Source organism: Lissotriton vulgaris, chromosome 2_1 (assembly GCF_964263255.1).
Source record: "Lissotriton vulgaris chromosome 2_1, aLisVul1.2, whole genome shotgun sequence".
In the NCBI taxonomy this organism is placed as follows: Eukaryota; Metazoa; Chordata; class Amphibia; order Caudata; family Salamandridae; genus Lissotriton; species Lissotriton vulgaris.
This window is the reverse complement of record NC_141687.1, coordinates 1,823,079,646-1,823,104,423: the sequence shown is the minus strand read 5'-3', so window position 1 is coordinate 1,823,104,423 and position 24,778 is coordinate 1,823,079,646. Positions and strand designations below refer to the sequence as shown.

The 24,778-nt window shown below is 48.5% G+C and overlaps 1 protein-coding gene across 2 annotated transcripts in view; it reads left to right on the top strand.

Annotated features, from left to right (window-relative positions):
- The window catches only part of SPG11 (SPG11 vesicle trafficking associated, spatacsin), a 639,585-nt gene that overhangs the window by 457,330 nt on the left and 157,477 nt on the right, over positions 1-24,778 (top strand). For both annotated transcript variants that reach the window (XM_086957913.1, XM_086957912.1), the window contains exon 33: positions 2,333-2,531. In XM_086957913.1, the coding sequence (XP_086814039.1) occupies positions 2,333-2,531 (199 nt within the window). The remainder of the gene's footprint in view (positions 1-2,332; positions 2,532-24,778) is intronic.

The following is a 24,778-nucleotide window of genomic DNA, read 5'->3' as shown; positions in this document are numbered from 1 at the left end:
TTGGGGTCGGAAGAAGGAATTCCCCCGCTGCTTCCTGCATCATTTTCCACAAGCCGACCTTAACAGATTCCTAACCGAACTGTTCCAGCTGCGCTGACGACCCTGGCACCCTGTGACCTAGTGGCAGTGTAAAGCCTTGAAGGTCACACAGCGGGGGTAGCCTCTCTCTGGTATGCTAATCATGTGCTGCGCACAGACACTGTCATGGACTGCGAAGGAGAGGGGTGTCACTGGGCATCTCAGGGGATGTGGTGGAAGCCTTGCCTCTTTTATGGAGGATCTTCCTCGGCACATACCATGTTGTTTTTTAATAAGATTTTTGCAGAATGAATGACTTTTAGTACCTTCTAATTCACAAACACTCCTTTCCCAGGCTTTCGCTTTGCTCCCTGGCGGGAACACAACTAATAAAGTTCGATCACGGCATGGTCTCTTATAAAACCATAAAAGTCCCTGCCCTTAGCAAAAAGTGTTGTTAACTTTTTAAAAGATGAAGTCTTTAAAGTTATCGGTTCGCTCAGATAAATAAATGAAAAGGTAGGTCAGTACTGTTTGTCGTGGAACAATCTTCTGACTTGACGGGAAATTCCTTAAATGCTACTTTTCCCACATCAGCGCTTTTAGTTGTCTTGCCTGAGTGCCTCTTGCTGTCTAGCCAATGATATAATTCTAAGGCATCGCACCACATTTGTAAAGCCTCGAGATTTAGAAGTTCACTTCTCGGGTATCAGCATGCTATGCTACCTTTTCATGCAAAGCAGTTTCATTAGGGCATCTTTTGCCCTGGCTCCCATTTCTTCACATTGAGAGTCTTGTTAGGAAATGCATCACTGAATATCCACAGATACCTTTCAGCAATTCATGTCAGTTCAGCTATATCTATGTTGCTGTCAGCATTTACCATCTTTCTTTCACTGAGAGTACAAAACCTGCTATCTATCTATCGATCGCCCTCCCTCTATCTATGGATCGCCCTCCCTCCATCTATCTTTCGCCCACCCTCCATCTATCTATCGCCCTCACTCTATCTATCGCATCACCACAGCATCACTCAGCAACACCACAGCATCACTCAGGGGCACCACAACATCACTATGCGCTACCACAGCATCACTAAACGCCACGGCATCACTCGTCGCCACCACAACATCACTCAGCGCCACCACAGCATCAATCTATGCAACCATTCAACAACAACTGGTTCAAATATGTTCTCTCAATGTTTCAAGCTTTTTTACATATGTCACAAAAAAGATATTAATATTTCACTTCTGTTCTTGGATTTTTGTCACAATGAAATACACTGAACATAATCTTCACAGAAGTTATTTACAAAGGTTTAAGCTATTGCCATTATAAATTACAATAACTTTTATTTAAGTATTAATTATTAAAAACAATTAAAAGCCATTGTTATTTGTAATATCAACACATCTAAGTCACGTAAATACAACACCTATTGCATTACAAATGCTTAAGGTGTCACATTTGCGAAAGTTAAAACTATTGGCATTGTAAATGACAAAGCTATTAATTTCGCTATTTTCAAAACCAACACATAAATAAAAAAATTGTCATTTACAATACGAATAGCCCAAACTTTCCTAATGCGAGACCTATTGCATTGCAAATGCTTGTTTTAAGTATAGTTGTTGCCAGACCTAGTCTGGCAAGCATACGAATGGATAGTAATTTGATACAATGTTTGATTGACTGCTAACTATAGAGAATAGAACAGTCAAAAATTATTCACAAGGAGTTGACAACTACTACAGACAGTTTTACAGAATAGTTATTCATGAGCAACTCCATAAGCAGATGTGAAGGATGAAAATGTTTTAATATACATTCTATTATTAATAATTTCTTGACATCTTTTCAAATGTATTTAGATTGGTGCATTACATATGCTGTCTATTGGTATTTGTTAGACCTGAAAATGAATACTAAAGGGTTTATCATTGATATAATGCTGTGTGAACTTTCTATACCAATTAGAATTGGAATTTCTGGCTTTTATACCTGAGGTCTGGTGTCATCCTCCCTTTAGTTAAATAATCATGGATAGATTTCCATTACATTTCAAAGCTTGTATATTAGTATAGTTACATAGTCATAGAACAGTGATGGTGGTATTTGGGGTTAGATTTTGGGAGGGGAGGATGAAAAGCTGTGTTTAAGTGAGTCTTTTTAGTTGTATGGAAGCACCATACCCTTCCATACCTGTGCCCATGAAAAAAGCATTGCATGTCCTCCCTGCACCAGTTTGTGTGACATATGAGTTTCTTTTCTCCCTTCCTGCCCTGTAACCGTTTCTTATTCTTGATTGCAGGAGCTGGGCTGCACATACAGTGAAATTTCGGCCCAGGACTCTCACCAGCTTCTGCGGGCCATCCTGTCCTCTCAGCAGCCAAATACTTGTGAGAAAGCCCAGGCCTTCATCAGTACTCAGGGTCTGCAGCCACAAATGGTAGCGGTGCTTGTTGCTGATGAGGTTCTACGACAACTGCAGGTCTCCTGTGACAGCAGAGGTGTGTGTACTTGAGATCTGGCTTCAAGGTGTTCTTTTTGGTAGATGCACAGGAATGGCTCTGCAGTGTACTGATGGTTGTAAGAATAGGGAATATCAGCCTTAACAAAGTACATACAACAAGAAGAGGCTGTGGAGAGTGTAATAAGTATATCTGATTGAGACTTCTAGCTGCAGATTCCCTACCTTAGAATTATCCCCGGGCGTCAGACTGGATCAGTAAGTTTTTCATGAGCAGTACCCCTGCACACCAATAGATGGCATCATTCAGCTCCTCCAAGTGCCGTCAGCGCCATCCACACCAGAAGTGATGTGTGCTGTGCCTATATAGGTGCCAACCCAGCCGATGACGTCCGTTCTTTTCTTTCCGTACCAGTCAACGCAGATCTGGAAATAGCTACCCCAAGTAATTTTTTTACTGACCATTTTCGACATTTGTCAATGTTTTTTAATTTTCTTTTTTTTTAAAAAAATTAAATTAAAATAAACAAAGAAAAAAACGATATAATGAGCTGGAACATCCTGACCCCGATACCTGGTGCTAAACAAAATATTAGATATCTGGGCATATACCTCACTCAGAAACTAGTGGATGTTCCAAAAACCAGCTGGTAGATAGTGGTAAAGGAGATAAGTAAGTTGTTGATTAGGTGGGGTAGTTTACCCTTGAATATTTATGGTAGAGTTAACCTAATCAAAATGATCATCCTCCCCAAAATCACCGTCTTATTTAACAATATTCCCCTGATCTTTAATCACAAAGATATTGGTAGTCTTCAGGGGAAGATTGGGTCTTGTATTTGGGCCACCAAATCCCCTAGGATTGCGTGGAAGAAATTAAGAAGGGGGTTAAAAGTGGGGGGGGCTGGCTCTCCCTGATTTGCTCTTTTACTGTTATGCTTTTCAGTTTAAAAACTTTAGACTCCTTGCAAACAACCTGGACTCCTCCTCTCATGGCCGTCTCTTTCGAGCAATGTTATCTGACCAGCCACAAGGCCTAGAATTCTTCCTTTACAAATTTGGGGATCAAAAATACTACAAAAAGGTCCGCTTGAAGCTATTACAGGCGGCACTCAAGAACTGGCAGTCTATATGCAAGATTCTGGGGATCCCATATTATAATGCCCAAGCTCCAATATGGGACTCCCCGGGCGCTCCTGAATGTCTATTAGATCGACTGGCCCTCCGTCTGAGGGAGGCGGGTTTTGCGAAATGGGGTGAACTCTGCAATAATTCTCAATTAATGGACTGGGAATCTCTATCTAATCTAACGAGGGGTCCCTCACAAGATTTAAATATTATCAATTGTCCTCTTGGTGGGGGAGGCAGGATTGGGGAAACGAGGATGAGATCCAGATCCTAGACTTAATCAATAGAGGGAGAGGCTGGAAAGGGGAGATCTCACTTTGGTACAACTCTTTAGTGGGTGCAAAGGATAATATAGAGTCTGAAATTACGAAGCTTTGGGATAACCTTTTAATCGATAATACCGATGAGATGATGAAGCTTTGGATAGACTCATTTACAATCTCACAGATGATCATAAAACCTGCTAACCTCAGAAGGAACCACCTGTTCACTCCATATAGAGTATGTTGGACTCCCGCGAAACTATCAAAGATCTCAGTGAATCCATATTATTGCCCAAGATCTAAATTCCCTGCAGCTGACGATATACATATGTTTGTGGACTACCCAGAAATCATCAGCTACTGGCGGCATGTGTGTGCGTTTTAGAGGAGGTATTATTAACACCAGTTACTTGCAGTTCGAGATTGATTCTCTTAGGACTCCCACATGGATATAACATCAGAGACAGTGTCACACAGTTTCTATTCTGTTATGGTCATTGCAAGGAGGGAGATATGCAGAGAGTGGAAATCTGAGGCCCCCCGAGATTCGCGGATTGCCTAAGAAATATCATGGCTATTAGTCAGGCTGATATGTTGTGTAGCGGAGAGGGCGCTACTAAGGTATGGTCTGCTCTGAAAGTATGGTCTGATAAATAAGGAGTCCAATGATTATGCCAGAGGTTTGTGGTCCGGTCCTCCCAAGGGGCAAGGTACAACGGAACGGTAATGGAAGTTGTTGGACAAGGAGACAGCCTACCTCTGGGTGACCTCTGCAGGCCTAGCACTCAATCCAGGGGTGGAATCAAGAAATCGATTGGTGTCAGTGGCCCTGAGAGAGATCCCATCTAGAGTTGATACTTTCTGGTGGCATATATGTTTTTTTTAGATCTATCTCTTGGTGTGGCAGGGGTGTCCACTAGAAGAAATGCGTTACTTACCTGTAACTGCAGTTATCCAGTATTGGTGTCTTTCCTAGATTCACATGCCTGAATCCCCGTCGTCGGGATGGGAGTCCCCGGTACATAAATAAGTAATGTCCTATAGACATATAGAGAATAGTAGGCCTAAAGGCCTCACCTTAGTAACATATCCCTGTCCTTTTGTAAAAAGGACCAAGCTCTAGAGAAGAGCCAATCAGCTGTCACCTCCCTCTAGAACCCTCCTGGCAGGAGCCTCAGTCCCTCAGATTTTTGTACGCACTAAGCTAAGTAGGCGTGCTACTAAGAGAATTAGGTGATTCCTTCCAGGGGAGGCGGGAGGGTTGCATGTGAATCTATGAAAGACACCAATACTGGATAATATTAATAATAATAATAATAATAGGGAGTCTTGTAAAGCGCTTGGTGACGCACAACGGCGTGTCCCTGCGCTGAGAGACAGGTAAGTAACGCATTTCTTATCCAGTATTATGGGTGTCTTTCATACATTCACATGCCTGAATCAGAGTAGCAAACAATGCAGAGTGCACATTTCTGATCGTACAGTATATACAAGTCATTAGATAATAACATATCATGCGACTAGTAACAGCCAATAGACACCAATAACAAGTATTAGCAAAGAAATGTGCATACCAGAGAAGGATAGAGGGACGAAAGAAGGCTCACCTCAGTGAAATAGATGGCGTAATACTGCTTGTCCCACCGCTGCATCTTTCATCAGCTCCGTTTCCAGGCAGTAATGCCTAGTGAAGGTATGCGGCGACTTCCATGTTGCCACTCTGCAAATGTCAATGACTGGCACCCCTGCAAAGAGTGCCATAGAAGTGTACATAGCTCTCGTGGAGTGGGCTCGCACTTTAGAGCGTAGTGGCTGTCCTGCTTGTTCATGACAGAAAGAGATGGCCGCAAAAATCCATCGTGAGATGCTCTGCTTAGCAAGTGGGAGACCCTTCCTAGGTCTGCTGTAAGCTACAAACAGCTGGTTTGATTTCCTGAACGCTTTTGTTTTGTCGATGTAAAATTTCAAGTATCGCTTGAGATCTAAGGAATGTAATGATCTTTCAGCTGCTGTGCTAGGATTTGGGAAGAAGGAACGCAAAACCACAGGCTCGTTAAGGTGGAAATCCGACGGAACCTTCGGAATAAACCTCGTTTTGGTCCTCAGGATCACCCTGTCATTTTTAAACTGTAGAAAAGGATCCTGAATTGAAAACGCCTGCAGTTCACTCACCCTCCTTGCAGAGGGGAGCACCAGTAGGAGCACTGTTTTCCAAGAGATGTATTTTGGGTCAGCTCTGTGCACTGGCTCGAATGGATGCTTCATGAGCTGATTAAGAACTACATTCAGATGCCGGTAGGTGGCAACATCCTTACTGGCGGGAAAGACCTGTATAATCCCTTCTGAATTTGTTTGATCAACCTGCTTGACCAGATGGATGGACCCGTTGAAGTTCTCTTATAACCGGATGTCGCCGCCAAGTGGACTTTAATGGAGGAGTGGGATAGGCCCGACTTTGCCCGATGTAACAGGTAAGGTAAAACTTGTTCCGGTGAGGAAGAGAAAGGGCGTATCCCTTGATCTGCACACCAAACACAAAACCGCTTCCATTTCAGGGAATACGTTTTGGTAGTGCTATCCGCTCGTGCTCTGGCTGTGGAATATTCAAATTTCGGAACTCTCGGAAATCAGGAGCCAGGCGGCTAACCTGAGAGATTTCAGATCCGGATGTTGGGCTTGCCTGTCGTTCATTGTGAGCAGAGACGGACACTGCTTCAGACAGATCAGTGGTCTCGGGGACAGACGGAGTTCTGTGAACCAATGCTGCCTCAGCCAAGTTGGGGCTATTTGAATTGGAGTACAAGGCTCCACCTTCATTTTCCTGAGGACTCTGGGAAGCATCGGGAATGGCAGAAAAGCGTACGCAAAGACTTAGCGCCATGCAATGGAAAATGCATTCCCTAGAGACCTTGACTGGGGATGCTAACTTGCGAAGTGTGGGCATTTGGCGTTCATCCTCGTCGCAAAGAGATCGACCCGTGATGTGCCCCATCTGGAGAAGATTTGGTTGAGGATCTTCTGATCCAGCTCCTACTCGGGTGATGATGTCTTCTGCCTGCTCAACGAGTCGGCGAGTACATTGTCCGTGCCTGGGACATATTCCGCCCGTAGGGCTACATTGTTCGTTATAAGCCAAGTCCAGATTTTCTGCGACTCGCGAGAGAGTGTCAGCGAGTGCGTCCCTCCCTGTTTGTTGAGATAGTGCATCGTCATAGTGTTGTCTGTCCTGACGAGCACTAGGGAGTTTTTGATCCTTGGTAGGAAAGACTGCAGGGCCAGGAAGACCGCTTTCAGCTCGAGCAGATTGATATGGAGTTTTTTCTCTGCAGCTGACCATTTTCCGCTTATCTGCAGCTCCTGCACAAAGGCTCCCCAACCTTCTAAGGAGGCGTCTGTTGTAATGACATGGGGAGCTGATGGAAGCAGGTATGTTCATCCTTGAGACCGGTTTCGTGATGACATCTACCATCTCAAAGCTTTGACCATCTGAAAAGTCACCTTTATACGGTCGTCGAATGACCCCGTGCATTGGACCCACTGCCTGGAAAGTGCCTCCTGCAGAGGGCGCATCCGTAGACGGCAATGAGGGATCAAAAGGATGCACAATGACATCATCCCCAAAAGGGACTTGAAGAGGCGGCCTGTCAACACTTTTTTCGAGGCCACTCAAGAGGCTAGTGCTAGGAGTTTGGTTTTCCTCTCCTGCGATGGGAATGCTCTTACAGAACGTGTATCCAGGGTTGCGCCTAGAAAGTTGATGGTTTGAGAAGGTCGCAGAGTCGATTTCTCCTGGTTGGGCGTGAGACCCAGGTGATTGAAGAGACTTAGACAGGCGTTGGAAGACCTGGACGCGTCTTCGAAGGATGGTGCCTTGATTAGCCAGTCGTCCAGATATGGGAAGACTTGATGACGGTGCTGTCTGAGGTATGCCGCCACTGGGGAAAGATATTTTGTGAAGATGCGGGGTGCATACTTGAGTCCAAAGGGCAGGACACGGAACTGGAAATGCCTGCCCGCTACTGCAAATCTCAAGTAGTTTTTGTGATTTTTGTGAATAGGCATATGGAAGTAAGCGTCCTGTAAGTCCAGTGACGCCATGAAATCTCCCTCCTCTAAAAGATGTAAGACTTCTTGTATCGTTACCATGCGAAACAACTGCTTCTTCAGGAATTTGTTGAGGGCCCTGAGGTCTAGGATCAGCCTCCATTTTCTTTCTTTTTTCTGGATCAGAAAGAATCGGGAATAAAACCCTTTTCCCCTCTGTGATGGTGGTACCCTCTCTATTGCTCCCTTCTGGAGCATACAGAGATTTCTCTTAGAAGCAGCCGTATGTTCTTGTGATGCATTGGGCGAGGTGGAGTTTGTGGAGGAGTGTTTATGAATTCCATGGAATGGCCAAATTGTATTAATTGAAGGACCCAACGGTCCGTAGTAATTATCCTCCAATTTTGTAGAAAATGGGTAAGTTTTCCTCCAATTTTTAATAAGTGAGATGAGGTCCGGACTGGCTGAATAAACAAGTCATTGTCTTTGTCCGTTATTTCTCTTTTGTCCTCTACCCCGAAAGGACGACTTTCCATACGAGGATTGTTGGCCTTGTTGCTGCTGGCGTTGCTGGTACTGTGGTCTACTCTGGTTGGAAGAGTAAGAGGACCTGTATTGGAAACCTCCTTTGTAGGAAGATTGACTCCTTCCTCTGTTTCCTCAAAAGGACTGATTTTTATATTGGAGCGTGCCCAGGGCCCTTGCAGTGTCAGTGTCCTTTTTAATATTTTGTAGAGCCTCGTCAATTTTGGAGCCAAATAGTAGTTGGCCGTCATATGGCATATCTAGAACCTTTGACTGCACCTCAGGACGGAATGAGGTTGCTTTCAGCCATCCTTGGCGCCTCAAAACCGCTGCTCCAGCCAGTTGGCGGAATCCTGTCATAGCGACGTCCATTGCACAGGCTATAATTTCTGATGCTGATGCTTGACCCTCCAGTATTGTCTTTACCTCCTCTTTCGATGCATCAGGCAATTCAGATAGGTTTGGGGCTATATCCGCCCACAATTGTCTATTATAACGCCCAAGAAGCGCTAGGGCATTTGACGCTTTGACAGTCATTGCCCACATTGATGAAAATCGTTTTCCAATGTTGTTCAACTTCCTTCCCTCTTTATCCGGCGGAGCCGATAAAGGCGATGAGGGGTTTCTGGAATTCTTCTGCGCCGCCTGCGTCACCACCGAATCAGGTGTAGGATGACCTGTCACACAGGCCGGTGCCGTATTTGGAGCTTTGTATTTTCTGTCCAAACGAGGGACCACTGGCGAAACAGAGGCGGGATTCTGCATAACTTGAACCCCCTGTGTCCAAACATAATCAATAATAGGAATTGACCTCGTTGACTTCTTGAGAGGTTCCTTGAAATCGTACAGGAAGCAGTCCTGTTCCTGTGAATCCATTGTAATTTGGAAGCGCTTAGCGGCCCTTTCCACCACATTATGGAAACCACTGATGTCAACCGGCAGAGAATCCGAGGTTGGGGGCACTGGAGATGCTGGGGAAGGTATAAAGTAATCCTCCCACTCCTCATGGACAGATTGATCGTCCTGCAATTACCTTCCTCTTGTTGTTCCTCCTCTTCTTCTTCATCAGAAGACTGAGGACTTGGCAAATGCACCCTTTCTTTCTGAATAGATAAGGGCGGCGGCCGCAGTCTTGGTGATGGAGCTGCCGTGGAAGTTGGAGGAGCTGGAGATTCTGTGAACCTCTGCTTGTAATCTTGGATGAGGTATCGCAGATCTGTAACTAGGGATGCTGGAAGATAGACCATAGGTGTAAGAGGTGGACAAACCATCTCCTCCTGAACATCCTCCTCATCTGAGCTCTGGCATTTAACATGCAGTTCTGAGAGGCTATTTGCTTGAAACATATCCCCGTCATCAGAATCCTCATCTTGAAGGAGACATGCTGGTGGCAAAAGTTGCACACGGCTAGGAGAAGTTAACTCCGGCATCAGCGACTTTCTCGTGATCTTTCGACGCACAGAAGGTGTTTGAAGTCCAGAATCACTCCGCTTCGACGGGCCCGTCGACTGTGTGATCGCCGACCGAGTAGTGTTGACAATTGTCAATGCCTGTGAATGTGTCGTCGACAGGGTCGTCGTCGATGGCATAGATGTTGCCGTCGGCGGTGCTGTCGTCGACGGTGCCTTCGTCGAGTCGGTGCCTTCGTCAACGGTGTCGATGTCAACGGTGATGATCTCATTGTCGACGCTGTCGTCGGCGAGGGAATCGTCGACGGGATCTTGGGCGTCGACGATGATCTCGTAATAACTATAGTAGACGATAAAGTCTTACCCGCCGTCGACGATGGGGTCGTCGTTGATGAAGATAATGAGACATAAGCAGGAGACACTGCTTTCTTGGACGCTGAAGATGTCGTCGACGGCGCAGGCTTCCTGAAGGTGTGAACCTCTTTCTCAGAAGCTGTTTTTGACATAGCCTCTGAAGACGTTCTTGGTGTCTTCTTTTGAAGAGCGTCCAGGGGGCTAGGGGAAGCTACCCATGGCCTTTTCAGAGATGTTTTTGAGGAGACTGAAGAGCCACCACTTTCCTCAGAGGAATCCAAGTTATCTCTATCTTTAAGCCTTTGGAGCCAGATGAAAAGCGTCCTTCTCGGTCTTTGAGAATTTTGGTAGAAAAGGTACGACATACCTTGCAGTCCTTAGCTGAATGATCAGAATATAAGCAGTACAGGCAGTCCTTATGTTTGTCATCGATGTGAAGTCTTTTCTTCCCACAAGAGCCACAGGCTCTAAAGAGACCTTTCTTAGGAGTGTCAGCCATAGTGTATAGCTTTCACTTGAGAAAAATATTCCAAATGCTGAAGAAAAAGCTGTGAATAAACAAACCTGAGCAGAACTCAAGGGGAGACTCCCTTAGCACAACGTGCGGTAGAAAATCTGAGGGACTGAGGCTCCTGCCAGGAGGGTTCTAGAGGGAGGTGACAGCTGAGTGGCTCTTCTCTAGAGTTTGGTCCTTTTAACAAAAGGACAGGGAGATGTTACTGAGGTGAGGCCTTTCAGGCCTACTATTCTCTATATGTCTATAGGACATTACTTATTTATGTACCAGGGACTCCCATCCTGACGACGGGGAATGATTCAGGCATGTGAATCTATGAAAGACACCCATAATACTGGATAAAGGGTGGTTTCAAGCCCTGCAGCACCTGTAACCAACAGACATCGGTGACTGATTCTCATCTTGTCTGCCTCTGGTGTCTTGAGCGGGAGCATGACGCAAAGACCTGTGTCGACTGCCAGGTCATGCACCCCAAGACATTAAGGGAGTAGTCCCTCAAGCTCCTTGCCTCCAGATATGCAACGCCTCGACGGTCTTGATCCCGGTCGAGAGGAAGGGCCTGGGATCGGTCGCGCAGTCATCGATCTTTATCGCAGTCGAAGTCATCTGGTTGTTCATTTAAGTCCCACAAAAAAAAGAGTAAGAAATTGAAGAGGTCTTTGACTTCACCCTATCAGACAAAGTGATCCTGCGAGGGAACATAGTAATTCGAGGCCTGGTTCAGCGGTTGAGCCTGCCCCCACACCTGGGCCGGCTCCGGTCCTCTCCAAGTTTCCAGGAGCTGGAGCACCCCTGGCCTGCTTCATTAAGTTAATGGCGTCATTCATCTAGTAGCGTCTAGCATGGATCGGAGGGGGTTAGGGGTGGTGGGTTGGCAGTGGGCGAGGGGATTATAAAAAACAGGAAGCAGGCTGCCAGGCTCCCCTTACCAATCACAAATGTGCAGTGCAGCTTTGTGATTGGTAAACACTCTGATTCCTCTGACTATTCAAAACGCTACATTGCAGCTTTGGGATTGTCTGAGAGCCATGGTTCGGCGCTCAGCAAGGGACTGGGGGCCTGGGCATGTTCTTCACGCAGGTTGTAGTACAGCCTGCGTGGAGAGCATGCGAAGTGCACATGAATTTTTGGCCTGATCGAGAGGTTCAGCCAAAGTCATTGCGCACTTAGGAGGGTGCTACCACTCCTCCCCTCCCCTGCCCTGCTCTGTGAGCAGAGCAGCCCCTCCCTGTCAGGCAAAGCTGCCACAGCAACACAAAATAAAATGATAACATTACGTTATCATTTTACTATTACTTTTTTTCACTGCTTCAATGCAGTGGGCGACGCTCCTCCGCCTTATACCTCATATTTGGTGAATTGTTTCTGCTTGCGCGCGTTTGGGAGGGGCCCAAACTGTTTCCCTGCGAACAGGTCCTCAATCTCGGTCAAGAGGAAAGCTCCAGATTCGGTCACAGAGTCATCGATCTTCATCGTAGTCAAAGTCGTCTGGGTGCTCAAGTAAATCTCACAAAAAGATAAAAGTAAGAGGTCAAAGAGATCTTCACCCCGTCCGTCAAAGTCATCCGACGAGACGAGGTAGCATCATCATTTGAGGCCTGGTTCCACAGTTGAACCTGCGCCTGGGCCGGCTCCACTCGTCCCATAGTTTCCTGGTACTGGAACGACCCACACCCAACTCTGTGAATCGTATGAGGCCATGCACCTCAAATTTGGGTGGCCTGTCCCCCCAGGTGTGGCTTTGGGATGGGCCCGACTGGTTCCCCATTGGCTGGTCCTCCCTCAGCACCATTCGGGCCCCTTGGATCCACTGTTGGATCCAGACTGGTGTTGGTCGTACCACTCGACCTTCCCCAACTCTGGTCCCGATGTAGATGCTCCTGGCGTCACTAGCGGTGTCCTCCCCATTCTTATCCCGAACTCCGAAATAGAGCCAATGGACGGCGTCCGATGCGGACTCCCACACCGACTGGAGCCATTCCCTCTAGGCCGGAGTCTGAGCCCTATTCCTATGTTCTAGGACTTGGGGAAGATTGGGAGTGCCAAATGGACCTTGAGGAATAAAAGCCCCTAGACTCTGACATAGACTGGTGTGAGGAATTGGCAAATGCCAGTTGTCTGGACACAGCTCAAAATACTGACTTTGTCTCTCATCCTACAGTGGCTAGGGAGGAGGGTGCCATATTTGCTGTGGTGGTAAGGAGGGTAGCCAATGTCTTAGACCTTCAGCCTCTCTTGGTGCCTGCCAAGAGTAACGTCTTGACAGAAGTGCTTCAGCCAGGAGTCACCCATTCAGAACCGCTTCTCCCATTTATTGAAACCCTCATGTATGTCCTGTTTGGGGCCCGGTAAAAGCCTTGCACATGGGGCTCCTGTGAATAGGAGAATTGCCCGCTGCCATCGCCTCGCCCCAGAGGACCCCTCTTTCCTCACCCAACACCCCACCCAGGAGAGCTTGGTGATCCAAATCTGCACTTCCTGCGTAAATCCTGGAGCATTCCCTACCATTCCATCAAATAAGGAATCTTAGGCAAAAAAATGTTTTCTTTCACCAGCCTGGCATTGCAGTCTGTGAACATTACATTCCTTTTGGGTTGTTACTCTTATTCCCTCTGGAATTCTGGTGCGCAGATGCTGCCTATGGTCCCGGAGCTGGCTCTGGCCATACTCTGTCACGCTATGGCTGATGGGAGAGATTTAGCTAAGTTTGTCATCAGATATGGGCTAGACACGACCGGCTCCCTAGGCAGAGTGGTTTCTTCGTCGGTGGCCTTAAGGTGCCACGCCTGGCTGAGGACAACTGGCTTTTCAGGGGATGTCCAGGCTTCGCTTATGGACATGCGTTGTGATGGCTCCTATCTCTTCGTAGACTAGGCCGACTCGGCACTGGAGTGCTTTAAGGACAGCAGAGCTACGACCAGGACCTTGTGTTTTCTTATGGCCTCTGTCAAACTCAGCCTTTCGCTCCTTTTGTGGCTACGGAAGGGGCTTCTAGACGCACCTCTAACCGCCCAGTCACCACCCCGCAAGCTTCCCAGTCTTTACGTAGCTGAGGGAGCAGCACCCACAGCGCTCGTGAGTCAGGCAACCTGAGGTCAGCCCAGTCCATACCCCCACCCTCCCCCCACTCCGGCAGCAGCCATAGCCTCCAAACCCCTTTAGTTTTCTCTCGGGCAACCAATGGGTGGCAAGATACGCCTTCGCCTTCACTTTCAAGAACGTCAGGCCACTGGGCTCTTAAGATTGTCTGGAAGGGCTACTCCTTCCTCTTCAGGACTACCCATCCACCCGTGCCACCCTTTTATGACAGGCTGACGGAGCAACATCTAGCTTTAGTCCGCCAGGAAGAACCAGCTCTCCTGGCCAAGCTATAGAGAGGATGCCAGCATCAGGAGAAGGTCATAGTTGCTATTCCCACTACTTTCTTGTGCCCAAGAAGGACGAGGCCTCTGTACTATCCTAGACCTACACTCTCTCGATTTCTTCCTGAAAAAGAGAAATTCTACGTGCTCACGCTTGCCCAAGTCCTGTCTATCCTCGACCCGGGAGAATGGTTGGTAGCCTTAGAGTTGCAGGATGCATACTTACACATTCCCATCTTGCCTGCCCACAGGTGTTACCTGCGGTACACGGTGGGCTGCAAGCACTTTTAATTTGCCGAGCTGCCTTTTGGCCTTAAAAGTGCCCCTAGGGTGTTCACCAAGGTGATGTCGGTGTTTGGAGACCATCTACAGAAATCGGGGGTTGCAATCGTCCCCTATCTCGATGACTGACTTTTGAAGGCAGGCTCGGCCTAGGCAGTCATTTCCCACCTCTAGACTACGGTGGACCTCCTGCACTCACTGGGATTCACTGTCATTGTGCCAAAAGTCACACCAGACTCCCTCTCATCAGAGCTGTTCTGGACACTGTTCTGTTTAGGGCTTATCTTCCTGAACGGCGAGTCCAGGATATTCAGACTGTTATCGATGTTTCAGTCTCTAACCTGAGTTTCGGTGAGACTGACTCTGAGGCTACTGGGCCTCATGGCCTCCTGCATCCTTGTGACACATACCTGCTGGCATATACAGGCTCTGCAGTCAGACCTGAGGTTCCAGTGTGCGCAGAATCAAGGGAATCTCTCCAACATGGTCCAGATCTTGATGGGAACTGCAAAAGATCTGCAGTAGTGGTTAATGAACCACAAGTGGGTCAGCGGCAAACCCCTCTCCATTCCTCAACCAGATCTGATAGTAGAAACAGATTCATTTCTCCTGGGATGGGGGCAGCCATCTGGGAGAGGTGGATATCAGAGGCCTCTGGTCTCTGGCAGAACCTAGATTTCACATCAACCTACTGGTGCTCCGGAAATCTAGCTGGCATTGGAAGCCTTTCTACACTCCATCAAGGAAAGGCTAGTGCAGATGTTCACAGACAACACCATCACAATGTGGTATTGCAACAAATAGGTAAGGGTGGGGACGGGACCATTTGTCAAGAGGGCCTGCTCCTCTGGACGTGGCTAGAACATCGGGGCATATCCCTGGTGGTTCAACACTTGGCAGGCTCTCTGATCGCCAGGGTGGAGGAACTCGGCCGAAGATGTTTAGCAGATCACAAATGGCGTCTTCATCTAGAGCAATTTTCAGCACTGGTGAGAGCCTTGGTAAGATCTGTTTGCCTCCGCCATGTACGCTCAATGTCAGCAGTTCTCGTGCTGGAATTTCCAAGGTGGCTCTCCCTCGGAGATGCTTTTTGTCTCGAGTGGAGCTCAGGCCTCCTACACACCTTTCCACCCATACCACTAGTGCCCAGAGTTCTCAAGAACATCAAGAACGACTGGTCCCAGGTCATTCTTGTGGATCCGGCCTGAGGTTGGAGAGTTTGGTATCCCTGAGCTGGTGAGCATGGCCATCGATGCTCCTATCAGGTTGCCTCTCCGGGAGGATCTTCTGTCGCAGCAGGGGTAGAGGGTTCTCCATTTGAACCTGTAAATGCTCCTCCTTCATGCGTTGAGATTGAGCCGCAACAGTTGACAGCTTTCGACATTTTTGCCCGAAGACTGCAATTCCATCTTGGCAGCCAGGCGTCTCACCATCAAGATGGTATACGCCTGGGTCATGTTTGTGGTATGGTGTACATAAAACCAAATTTGACCCCCTTTCTGCTCCCCTTTCTCTGGTCCTTCGATTTATTCTTTCTCTTTCCCGGCAGGGCTCGGATGTGAGCATCTTAAGGGGTATCTTTCTGCCATCTCAGCCTTCCTGCAGTTGCAAGATCAGCCATCCCTGTTTAAATCCCCTGTTGTAAATATGTTTTTGAAATGCCTTCAATATATGTTTCCACCTTCCCCCTTCATCATGCTTCAGTGGGACCTCAATCTAGCACTCACATTTCTGATCTGTGTTCCGTGTGAGCCACTACACTGCTGTACTCTTAGGCTCCTTATTATCCAGAGAGCCTTCCTAGTGGTGATATCTCCCCAGACGGCCAGGGAGCTCTAGGCTTTGTCATCTGAGCCTCCATACCAAAACATCTTACCAGACAATCTGGTTCTTCGCAATAAACCTTCCTTTCTGCCAAAAGTTGTCTCTCTCTTTCAGGTAGCCAGTCCATCACCCTGCCTACCAATTATGCTCCGCCGTGTCCCCCTTAGGAAGAGGAGCGACTCCACCGGCTACACCCAAAAGACAATTTTCATTCTACCTTCACTGCACAAAAAAGTTCCAGGTGGACAACCACCGCCTCGTGGTGTATGTCGAGAAAAAAAGGGAAAGGCTGAACAGAAATGTACCATCTCCTGATAGATCGTGCTCTGCATTAAAATCTGCTAGACACTGGCCAAAAAGTAAACCCCTGAGGATTTGTGTCCTCATTTCACCAGATCTAATGCTGCGACAACTGCTTTCGCAAGTGGAGTCCCAGACATCTGCCCAGCCGCAACTTGGGCTTCTCTGCACACGTTCACCGTGCACTACTGCTTGGAAAGTCAGGTCCGTCAGGACAGGTACTTTTCTCATTTGGTCCTCCGGGGGAACTTTTTAGTGTGAAACAGTTTCTCAGGCCCACCTATGGGCGGGCTGGGCTGGGTATCTATTCTAAGGTAAGGAATTTACAGCTAGAAGTCTGTCAGATGAACAAGTAACTCCTTCAGTAGCGTCCTGTCTGGTTGAGACTCTTTCTAGCCGCACACTCTTTACCGATCCACCCATCCTTCCCGCTGTGTGAATAGATTTCGAAGGTGAAGTTGGTTCCCGTTTCAGGGCCCTAGTTTCCGCACCAGTGGTCAGTGTTCTTCATGGCTCCACCCTCCTGGCTTGGAAAGTCACAAAAAGAAACTGACTTCAGCGCACTGGGGTGGCCCTATATAGGCACTGCGCACAGCACTTCCGATGTGGACGCCACGTGGAGCTGAACAACTGTACCTACCGACTTGCATGGGTACGGATCAAGAAAAACCTCTGTATCCTCCAGTCTGAAGCCTGGGGAAGTAATCTGCCTGGTAAGGAATCTGTAGCTAGATGGAGCCCGACCAGATAAGGCATTACCGAAGGTAAGTTCCTTGTTCTAATTGTGGAGGGATCCAACATAGATCATCACATTGACTGGAGTCTTAGGAGTCTTCCTCCTGAGGGAAGTCTCAGAACATGAAATCAAATGGGGAACTTCACAGTAAGAGCACGCAGGCATTCTCTAGCGTGGACCTTCACAGATTATTAGGCTGTAGCTACTGCTATCAATTGATGCACTGTGCACAGGCGGCAGCTGAGAGCTTCTGACTGGATCCAGGGCATGAGGGGGCCCCCCATGTGCTTTGCATGGGGCCCCTTGAGTTTCGTTACTCCACTGCCCCATTGCAGATAGAATAGCACCCTTTTTCCATAGTAAATATGAAGCTCATACACATGAGCTGCTTCAACAGGCCCATACAGGCTCGCCACCATTCTCTGATCCTTCACTCCTGTCCTTTTCTCCTGCTCTTTGTGGTTCTCATTCCTAAGCTCCGAACGCACTTAGGCATTTTCTCCAAACTTGCCAGTTAGAGTTTTTACTTACATTCAGTGTACTTTTGGCTTCTTCTTCATCTCAGTACATATACCACTGCCTTAAAGATGAGATTCTTCTATTGAGCACAGTTTATAAAGATTCTCCAAGAGTATTTCAGGACTGACTGGCGGGCAAGGCACAGGTTCTGAAATGGCTTAGGGGGAAACACCATGCAGTAAGACTGGTGAGATGCTAGGGTGATCTGAATTTAGCTTGAGTTTGGTCCACTCAATTATTGGTGGACTGTTGATGTTATTAGCTATAGTAAGACTCAAAACTATCATTCATAGGGTCCTCAGCTAATTTCCTTTCCTTAAGTGATTCTAAAATCATCTGGCCTGCGGGAGCAATGGTGAAAAGCAGCCATGGTCCTTGCAAGTAACAGCAGTGGGGCGGTGGGGCCAGGTAAGGAGGATTTCGAGGGACAATGCAAAGGGAAAATGAAATAAATAAATAATTTTCCCTCTACATCATCCCTCGAAATCCCACCTTACACGGCCTCACCTCTGTTACCTGCACAGACCACGGCTGGTGAAAAGCATCTCACCACTCCGCTATCTTGGCCACAGATTCTTTTTTGTGTCGTAATTCTTTATTGAGACATTAAAGGTATATACATTCATAAAAGTGTAATACATTATAGTAGACCCCTAAAAGTCTAGGTACTTAACATATTTAGTATAACATGAAGAAGAAAAAACTTGCATATAATAAAGGAAAGGGGAGGAAATGGGAGAAATGAAATAAAAGACAAAATGTAAAGAAGAGAAAAGGAGAATAGTGGACATTGGCCACAGATTTTGAATGCATTACAATGTTTTTTATATTACTGCTTGAAACATGCAAGGCTTAAAAGAAAGTATTCGCCCAAAGCATAATGTATCATTTTATTTTGTTTTAGGTACATTCATCAATTCTGATTTTAATGGTTGTATTAGTTTAGATGTGAAGATTTACATATCTTTCTTTTAAGAACATGGGCTTCATTTAGTTTTACTTAGACAAAATCCCTAAGATAAAGTAATTAATATGTATTTAATTATGTCATACCCAAGCTTATAAACCAGGAAATTTGTAAACTTCCAAAGCCAGACTCGTCACAAGCACCAAGCCGCTGGGCGCGCTCCCCATCCCCCCAGCGCTGCGGGGTAATTAGCCCCACGGCGAAGGGGTTAATTGACCAAGAAACTCTAGAGGCAGGTTAGCTACTCCATGTTCTTTAGCGCATAGTAGTAGTCCTTAGAGGTTTAAGCTTATAGGAACATTCTAACTATGTTAGAATTATTCATATTATTTTCGTTGCTGGCAACATACAAAGTACTGCATTAATTATAGACTGTGTGGTTGTAAGGAAAGGCATCTTTTTGTATGGTCACCCACCAAAGTTTTGGACTGCTGCTGATTTTTCGACTCAGAGTGCACTGAGGCCTGTTAACCAGATCTCAATGCCTGTACCTTGACCTGAAACTGTGTACTGTTTATTGGTTTATACCACATTGGATCACCCCAGGGACTGCAACACAGGTTGTGCCATCCAGTATGTAAAAAGAGTGAAACATAACTGCAGCAGTTTATGCCGTGCAGGTACTGCCTTTGGCGTTCTCATGCGGTGCCTATTTTGTAGGCACGACCTGTAAATGCCCAAGAACCGCCCGCCAGACAGGAGATAACTCCTGATCTACCCGGCGGTTCCTACACAGGTAGGCCCTGCTCCCTCACAGCCAAACTCATAATAAGGCCCACAGCCAAGTTTACCCTTCTAATTATACATTAGTCAACTCTAAGGCAGGCCCAGCGAGCTCTAGCCTAGCGAGCCCTAGACCTAGCGAGCAGGGTGCTGTGTATTTTAAAGTGAAACATGTGTTCCTACATGTTCCAGCATTAACAACCCACAATTGTGTTTTTACTGACAAAGCCTACCAGCCCCAATGGCAAGTACAGTGTTACAAGGTGCCACAGCATACTTGCTAACGTTTGACTAGGACTACTAAAATTAATACTGTGCCTTATCAACCAAGTTGTTACATTAAGCCCAATTTATACCCCAAGTCGAAATTAATGTAGCTTTTTGCTGCTTTGTTGCCCTAAATCACCTGTGCCTGTCCACATCTGCGTACAGGGTTTTTCCTTGAGGCAGCTTTCTGCCCTCCTGGGGATACATGCAGACGACTCCCAGGAAGGAAAACTATAGCATCCTGCGCAAGAGACATTTTACCTCTTCCTGACAAGAAGTCACATGGGTGTTGGCCCAAAAGGTGAGTTTCAAAGGTGAAGCCCCCTTTGAAGAGCAAAGGTAGAACACTTGTGAGAGGTGCTTCCCCATTGTTGAGGTAGACAGACTAGCACTCAGGAAGGAAAGGGGAAACCAGTTGCCAAGCCTCTTTTCCAGGGGTATGTAGCCCCCTTGGCAGCCACACCTCTAGTTTGGGCTAGGGAGCTCTGAATGCCAATAGAGAGGTTCTGCCATGTTGAAAAGTGGGCAGAATGTTGCATCCTGGGATAGCCCGATGTCTCACTTCCCAGTAAGTGGTCAGCAGAAGGGAGGGAACCTGGTAGCCCATTGCCTACCTACTGCATTTTACCCAGAGGGCATTTTATGAGACAAATAGGGCACCTGTGATGCCCAGAACTCGGATTGTAATGAACTAGAGAGGAGAACTGAAGATAGATTGCCTGGCTGCACCGAGGGACCAACAAAGAGAGTCTGCACTGCACCTGCTGAACCTGGTGGCTAGCAAAGGAGAAGGGACTGTGCCTGCTGTGTCCTGCTTATGGAGAAGAAGTCTCTGAAGCCCAGCTGAGCAAAAGATTCAGACTGGCTCTCTGCCGGAGTTGATCGCCTTAAGTAACCCAAAGTATCCGCATAGATACTTACCCAAGTTTTTCTTGAAAAAGTTTCTAAGTTTCAAATTCATAGAATATTACAATGCCTAACCGCGGCTAAGTGAAATATGCATATTATTAAACCTTGTAATTGCTGTATCTCTGCAAGCCTCCAATGGATCTTTTTTGTTGCGGTCTCTCAAATTATCCAGTATTTGGGTGTCTTTCATAGATTCACATGCCTGAATCATTCCCCGTCGCCGAGACGGGAGCCTCCGGTACATAAAAAAGTAATGTCCTAAGGACATACATAGAGAATATAGGCCGAAGGGCCTCCCCTTTGGGGCCTTTCCACGTCCTTATGTAAAAAGGACCGAACTCTCATCGTTAGCCAATCAGCTCCGACCTCCCTCTAGAACCTTCCCGGGAGGAGCCTCAGTCCCTCAGATTTTTCTACCGCACGTTGTGCTAGGGAGTCTCCAACCTGAGCTCTTCAGGTTTTCCAAAATTCGAAGTCTCAAACTTCGCCGAAATTCACTTTGTCAAAACAGGATTTACCCTATCATCGACTACATGTCGGAACCTACTAAGAAAGCTTCGTCCATGGCGGACTCACAGAAGAAAGCCCTTCTAAGGGCCTGTTCCTCCTGCGGCAAGCAGCGGATTCAAGCGGAGGACAAGCACGACCTGTGCTTATATTGCCTGTACCCTGACCACGTCACTGACAAGTGTAGGGTGTGTAGAGCCTTCCCAAAGAAGACGGTTAAGGAAAGGGAAAGTCGCCTTCGCGAATGGCTCGACAGGCTTAAGGTCCGAGACACTCTGGAATCTTCCGAGGGTAGTGTCTCCGCGACCTCCAAAGTCTCCAAGAAGAGACCCAGGGTGCAGTCCCCTGGTGAGACAGACACTCCTCCTAAGAAGGCGAAGAAGCCTTCGGAGGCACGCTCCACCACCTCCTCCGTGTCTGTTAAGGATGGCCAGAGGTTCAAGAAGCCCGCTCCATCTACTAAGCGGACCACCTCGGTCACGACCACTGCGTCGACCACTACGGCCTCATCGCCCTCCGCGACGGCCACGACGACCACCACGGCGTCCTCAGGAGCACCGGTCTCCTCGACCATTCCTCTGAAACCTTCATCTAATACGAAAGCGGCCTCTTCGTCACCTAAGAGGTCTAAATCTACAGGTACGCCTTCGCAAAAAACACATCATACCGAAGGCTCGTCACCTAAGACATCGACGTCAAGTTCGTCTCCTAAAACGTCGAAGTCAAGTTCAAAGAGCACACCTTCGACAAAGATATCTCAAGTCCAAGGCCCTGCCATCGGTAAGCCGGCGAAACCCTTATCCCCGCAAAATTTGATGCCATTGACCCTGACGGAGGTGACCGAATCACCAACACACACGGCAGGGGCGCCATCTTCACGCACGTCGCCGGAAGAGACCCCGGCGCCATCTTGGAAAGAATCGAGATTGGTCGAAGTCTCTATTCACTCGATTCCAACGCCCTCGGTTCGCCCAACGGTGGACTTAGCACCCGAGCAAGAACAGGACACACTCCAGAGTGAGGAGTCCGACGAAGAACAGGAGGTTCACGAAGAACACCAGGACGTCCACGGGATCCGGGACGAAGTTATGTATCAAGGCAGCTCCCTGAACGTCGACACGGTGAACACCCCGATGATCTGTTTGCCACTGTCTCTGGTCAACGATTTGAAATCCCTGGTGCAGGACTATAAACAACGGTTCCCGGACGCAGACAGCGGTGCCCGGGTACCGGTCACCCAAGCGCAACCGTCGGCCTCGCACCCTTCCGCTCCCCAGGCCCGTCCTCGGAGCCAACTCCGACCGCAAACCCAGGCGGAGGACTCATCGGAAAGCGAGGAGGATGAGACGGACTTAGAGGAAGGCGAAGTGCAGGACATCGCCTCGGACCACAGAGACGAAGATGCCGATGCTGCGTCATCACACCATTCGTCTACCCCGGCATCCCCACGACCGCGCCACTCTGAAGCGGTGGACGTGGGAGGTTTCCACAAATTGGTGGACAGAGCGGCAAAGAGGTTTCACATGGCAGTGGAATCCGCGGAAACGGAATGCTTCCTCCATGATTTCAAGGAGCACACCCAGAAATCGGCCAAGTCTATTCCTCTTATAGACTTTCTGTGGGAACAGGGCAAGAAGCGGATGCTCACGCCTGCTTCGGTGCCTGCGGTGGTTCCGCGCCTAGACAAAAAATATAAGGCCCCGAACTCCGCACCTGCCTGCCTGACCGGCCACCCCAAACCGGACTCGGTTGTCACCCAGGCGGCCCAAAAACAATCCCGCAACCCCTCCTCGCCGCTGTCTGCGCCCCCGGACAAGGAAGGACGGAAGCTGGACACCATAGGCAAGAGGTTCTCCACCACATCCGCCATGTCCATCAAGGTGGCAAATTCACATCGCCCTCCTTGGCCGCTACAACCGCCAGCTATGGGAAGACATAGCTCCCTACCTCCAAGGCCTGCCGGCCACAGTCCAGGACGAGGTGAAAGCTCTGCTAGCAGAAGGACAAAACTCCGCGGCAGAAATTATCGACTGCGCCATCGACGCAGCCATGACGGGATTCCGCCAGTTGGCCGGGGCTGCCGTGCTCCGCCGCCAAGGCTGGCTCAAAGCGACGTCTTTTCGGCAGGAGGTCCAATCTAAGGTGCTGGATATGCCGTTCGATGGTCAATTCCTCTTTGGGGAGAAGATAGACGAGGCACTCCAGGCCATCAAAAAGGACACCGACACGGCAAGGGCTCTGGGCTCCCTCCAGTCCCGGAACCAATCCTTTCGAGGGGGCCGCTCCAGAGGTCAGTACTCCTACAGAGGTTCCTACCAAAACCGGTCGTCCTATTCCTACGGCAACAGGAACCAGCCCCAGCAAAAACAACAGTCCCGACAGTCATCCTATGGGAGATCGTCCTTCAGAGGCAAATCCGCCAAGAAGGGCACTGGCGGCCGCCAGTGACCATTTACTCCAGCCAGTCCCACCACCGTCTCAATACTTTCGAATTGGGGGAAAACTGACCCACTTCCTCCACAATTGGCAAAAAATCACTACGGATCGGTGGGTACTACATGTAATTCAATTTGGACATTCCCTCGAACTGGTCAACACCCCTCCCAACACCCCTCCGCTGAAGCGTGCTCACAAACACCTGCACCTCCTTCTCCAGGAAGTCTCCGCCATGTTGGTCAAAGGAGCCATCGAACGAGTCCCAAAGTCCCAGAAGGGGAAGGGTTTTTATTCCCACTTCTTCCTGGTCCAACAGAAAGGGGACAAGTGGAGGCCGATCTTAGACCTCCGGGCGCTCAACGCCTTCCTGAGGAGTCAATCCTTCCGGATGGTCACACTCCAGGAGATCCTGGGAGCACTGGAGAGAGGAGACTCGATGGTCTCCCTGGACTTACAGGACGCCTACTACCATATCCCCATCCTCGTCAGGCACAGGAAATACCTACGGTTCGAAATAGCGGGCAGACATTACCAGTTCAAGGTCTTACCGTTTGGCCTCAAATCTGCCCCACGTATCTTCACGAAGTGCTTGGCGCCAGTGGCAGCCTTCCTGCGACAAAGGGGTCACCAGGTGTTCCCCTACCTGGACGACTGGCTGGTGAAGGCTCCTTCCCCGGAGGACACGTTGGCTTCCTTCAACGCCTGCAGCGCTCTTTTCCAACAGCTGGGTCTGACGATCAACCTCAAAAAATCATGCACTACTCCATCGACGAGGATCACCTTCCTAGGAGCGACCCTGGACACGGAGCACGCGAAGGCTTTCCCCTCAGAGGACAGGATCAGCAAAATACTGTCTCTGACCGCGGCGGTGGCCAAGAAGCCTCGCCTCAAGGTCCGGACGTTCACGTCCTTGCTAGGGATGATGTCTTCATGCATTCTCCTCGTACCGCACTGCAGGCTCCGCATGCGCCCCCTGCAGGAGGCGCTGGCGAGACAATGGAAACAGTGTTCCGGCTCATTCGACGACATCGTCACGATCACACCGGCCATCATAAAGGCCCTTCTGTGGTGGAGAAACAAGACACACCTGACGGCCGGCTTGCGGTTCCTCCTGCCGCCGGCACCACTGGTCATCACGACCGATGCCTCGCTGGAAGGTTGGGGCGCAGTGCTGCTGGACCTTCGAGTCAGCGGCAAATGGGACGCCCAGGAGAA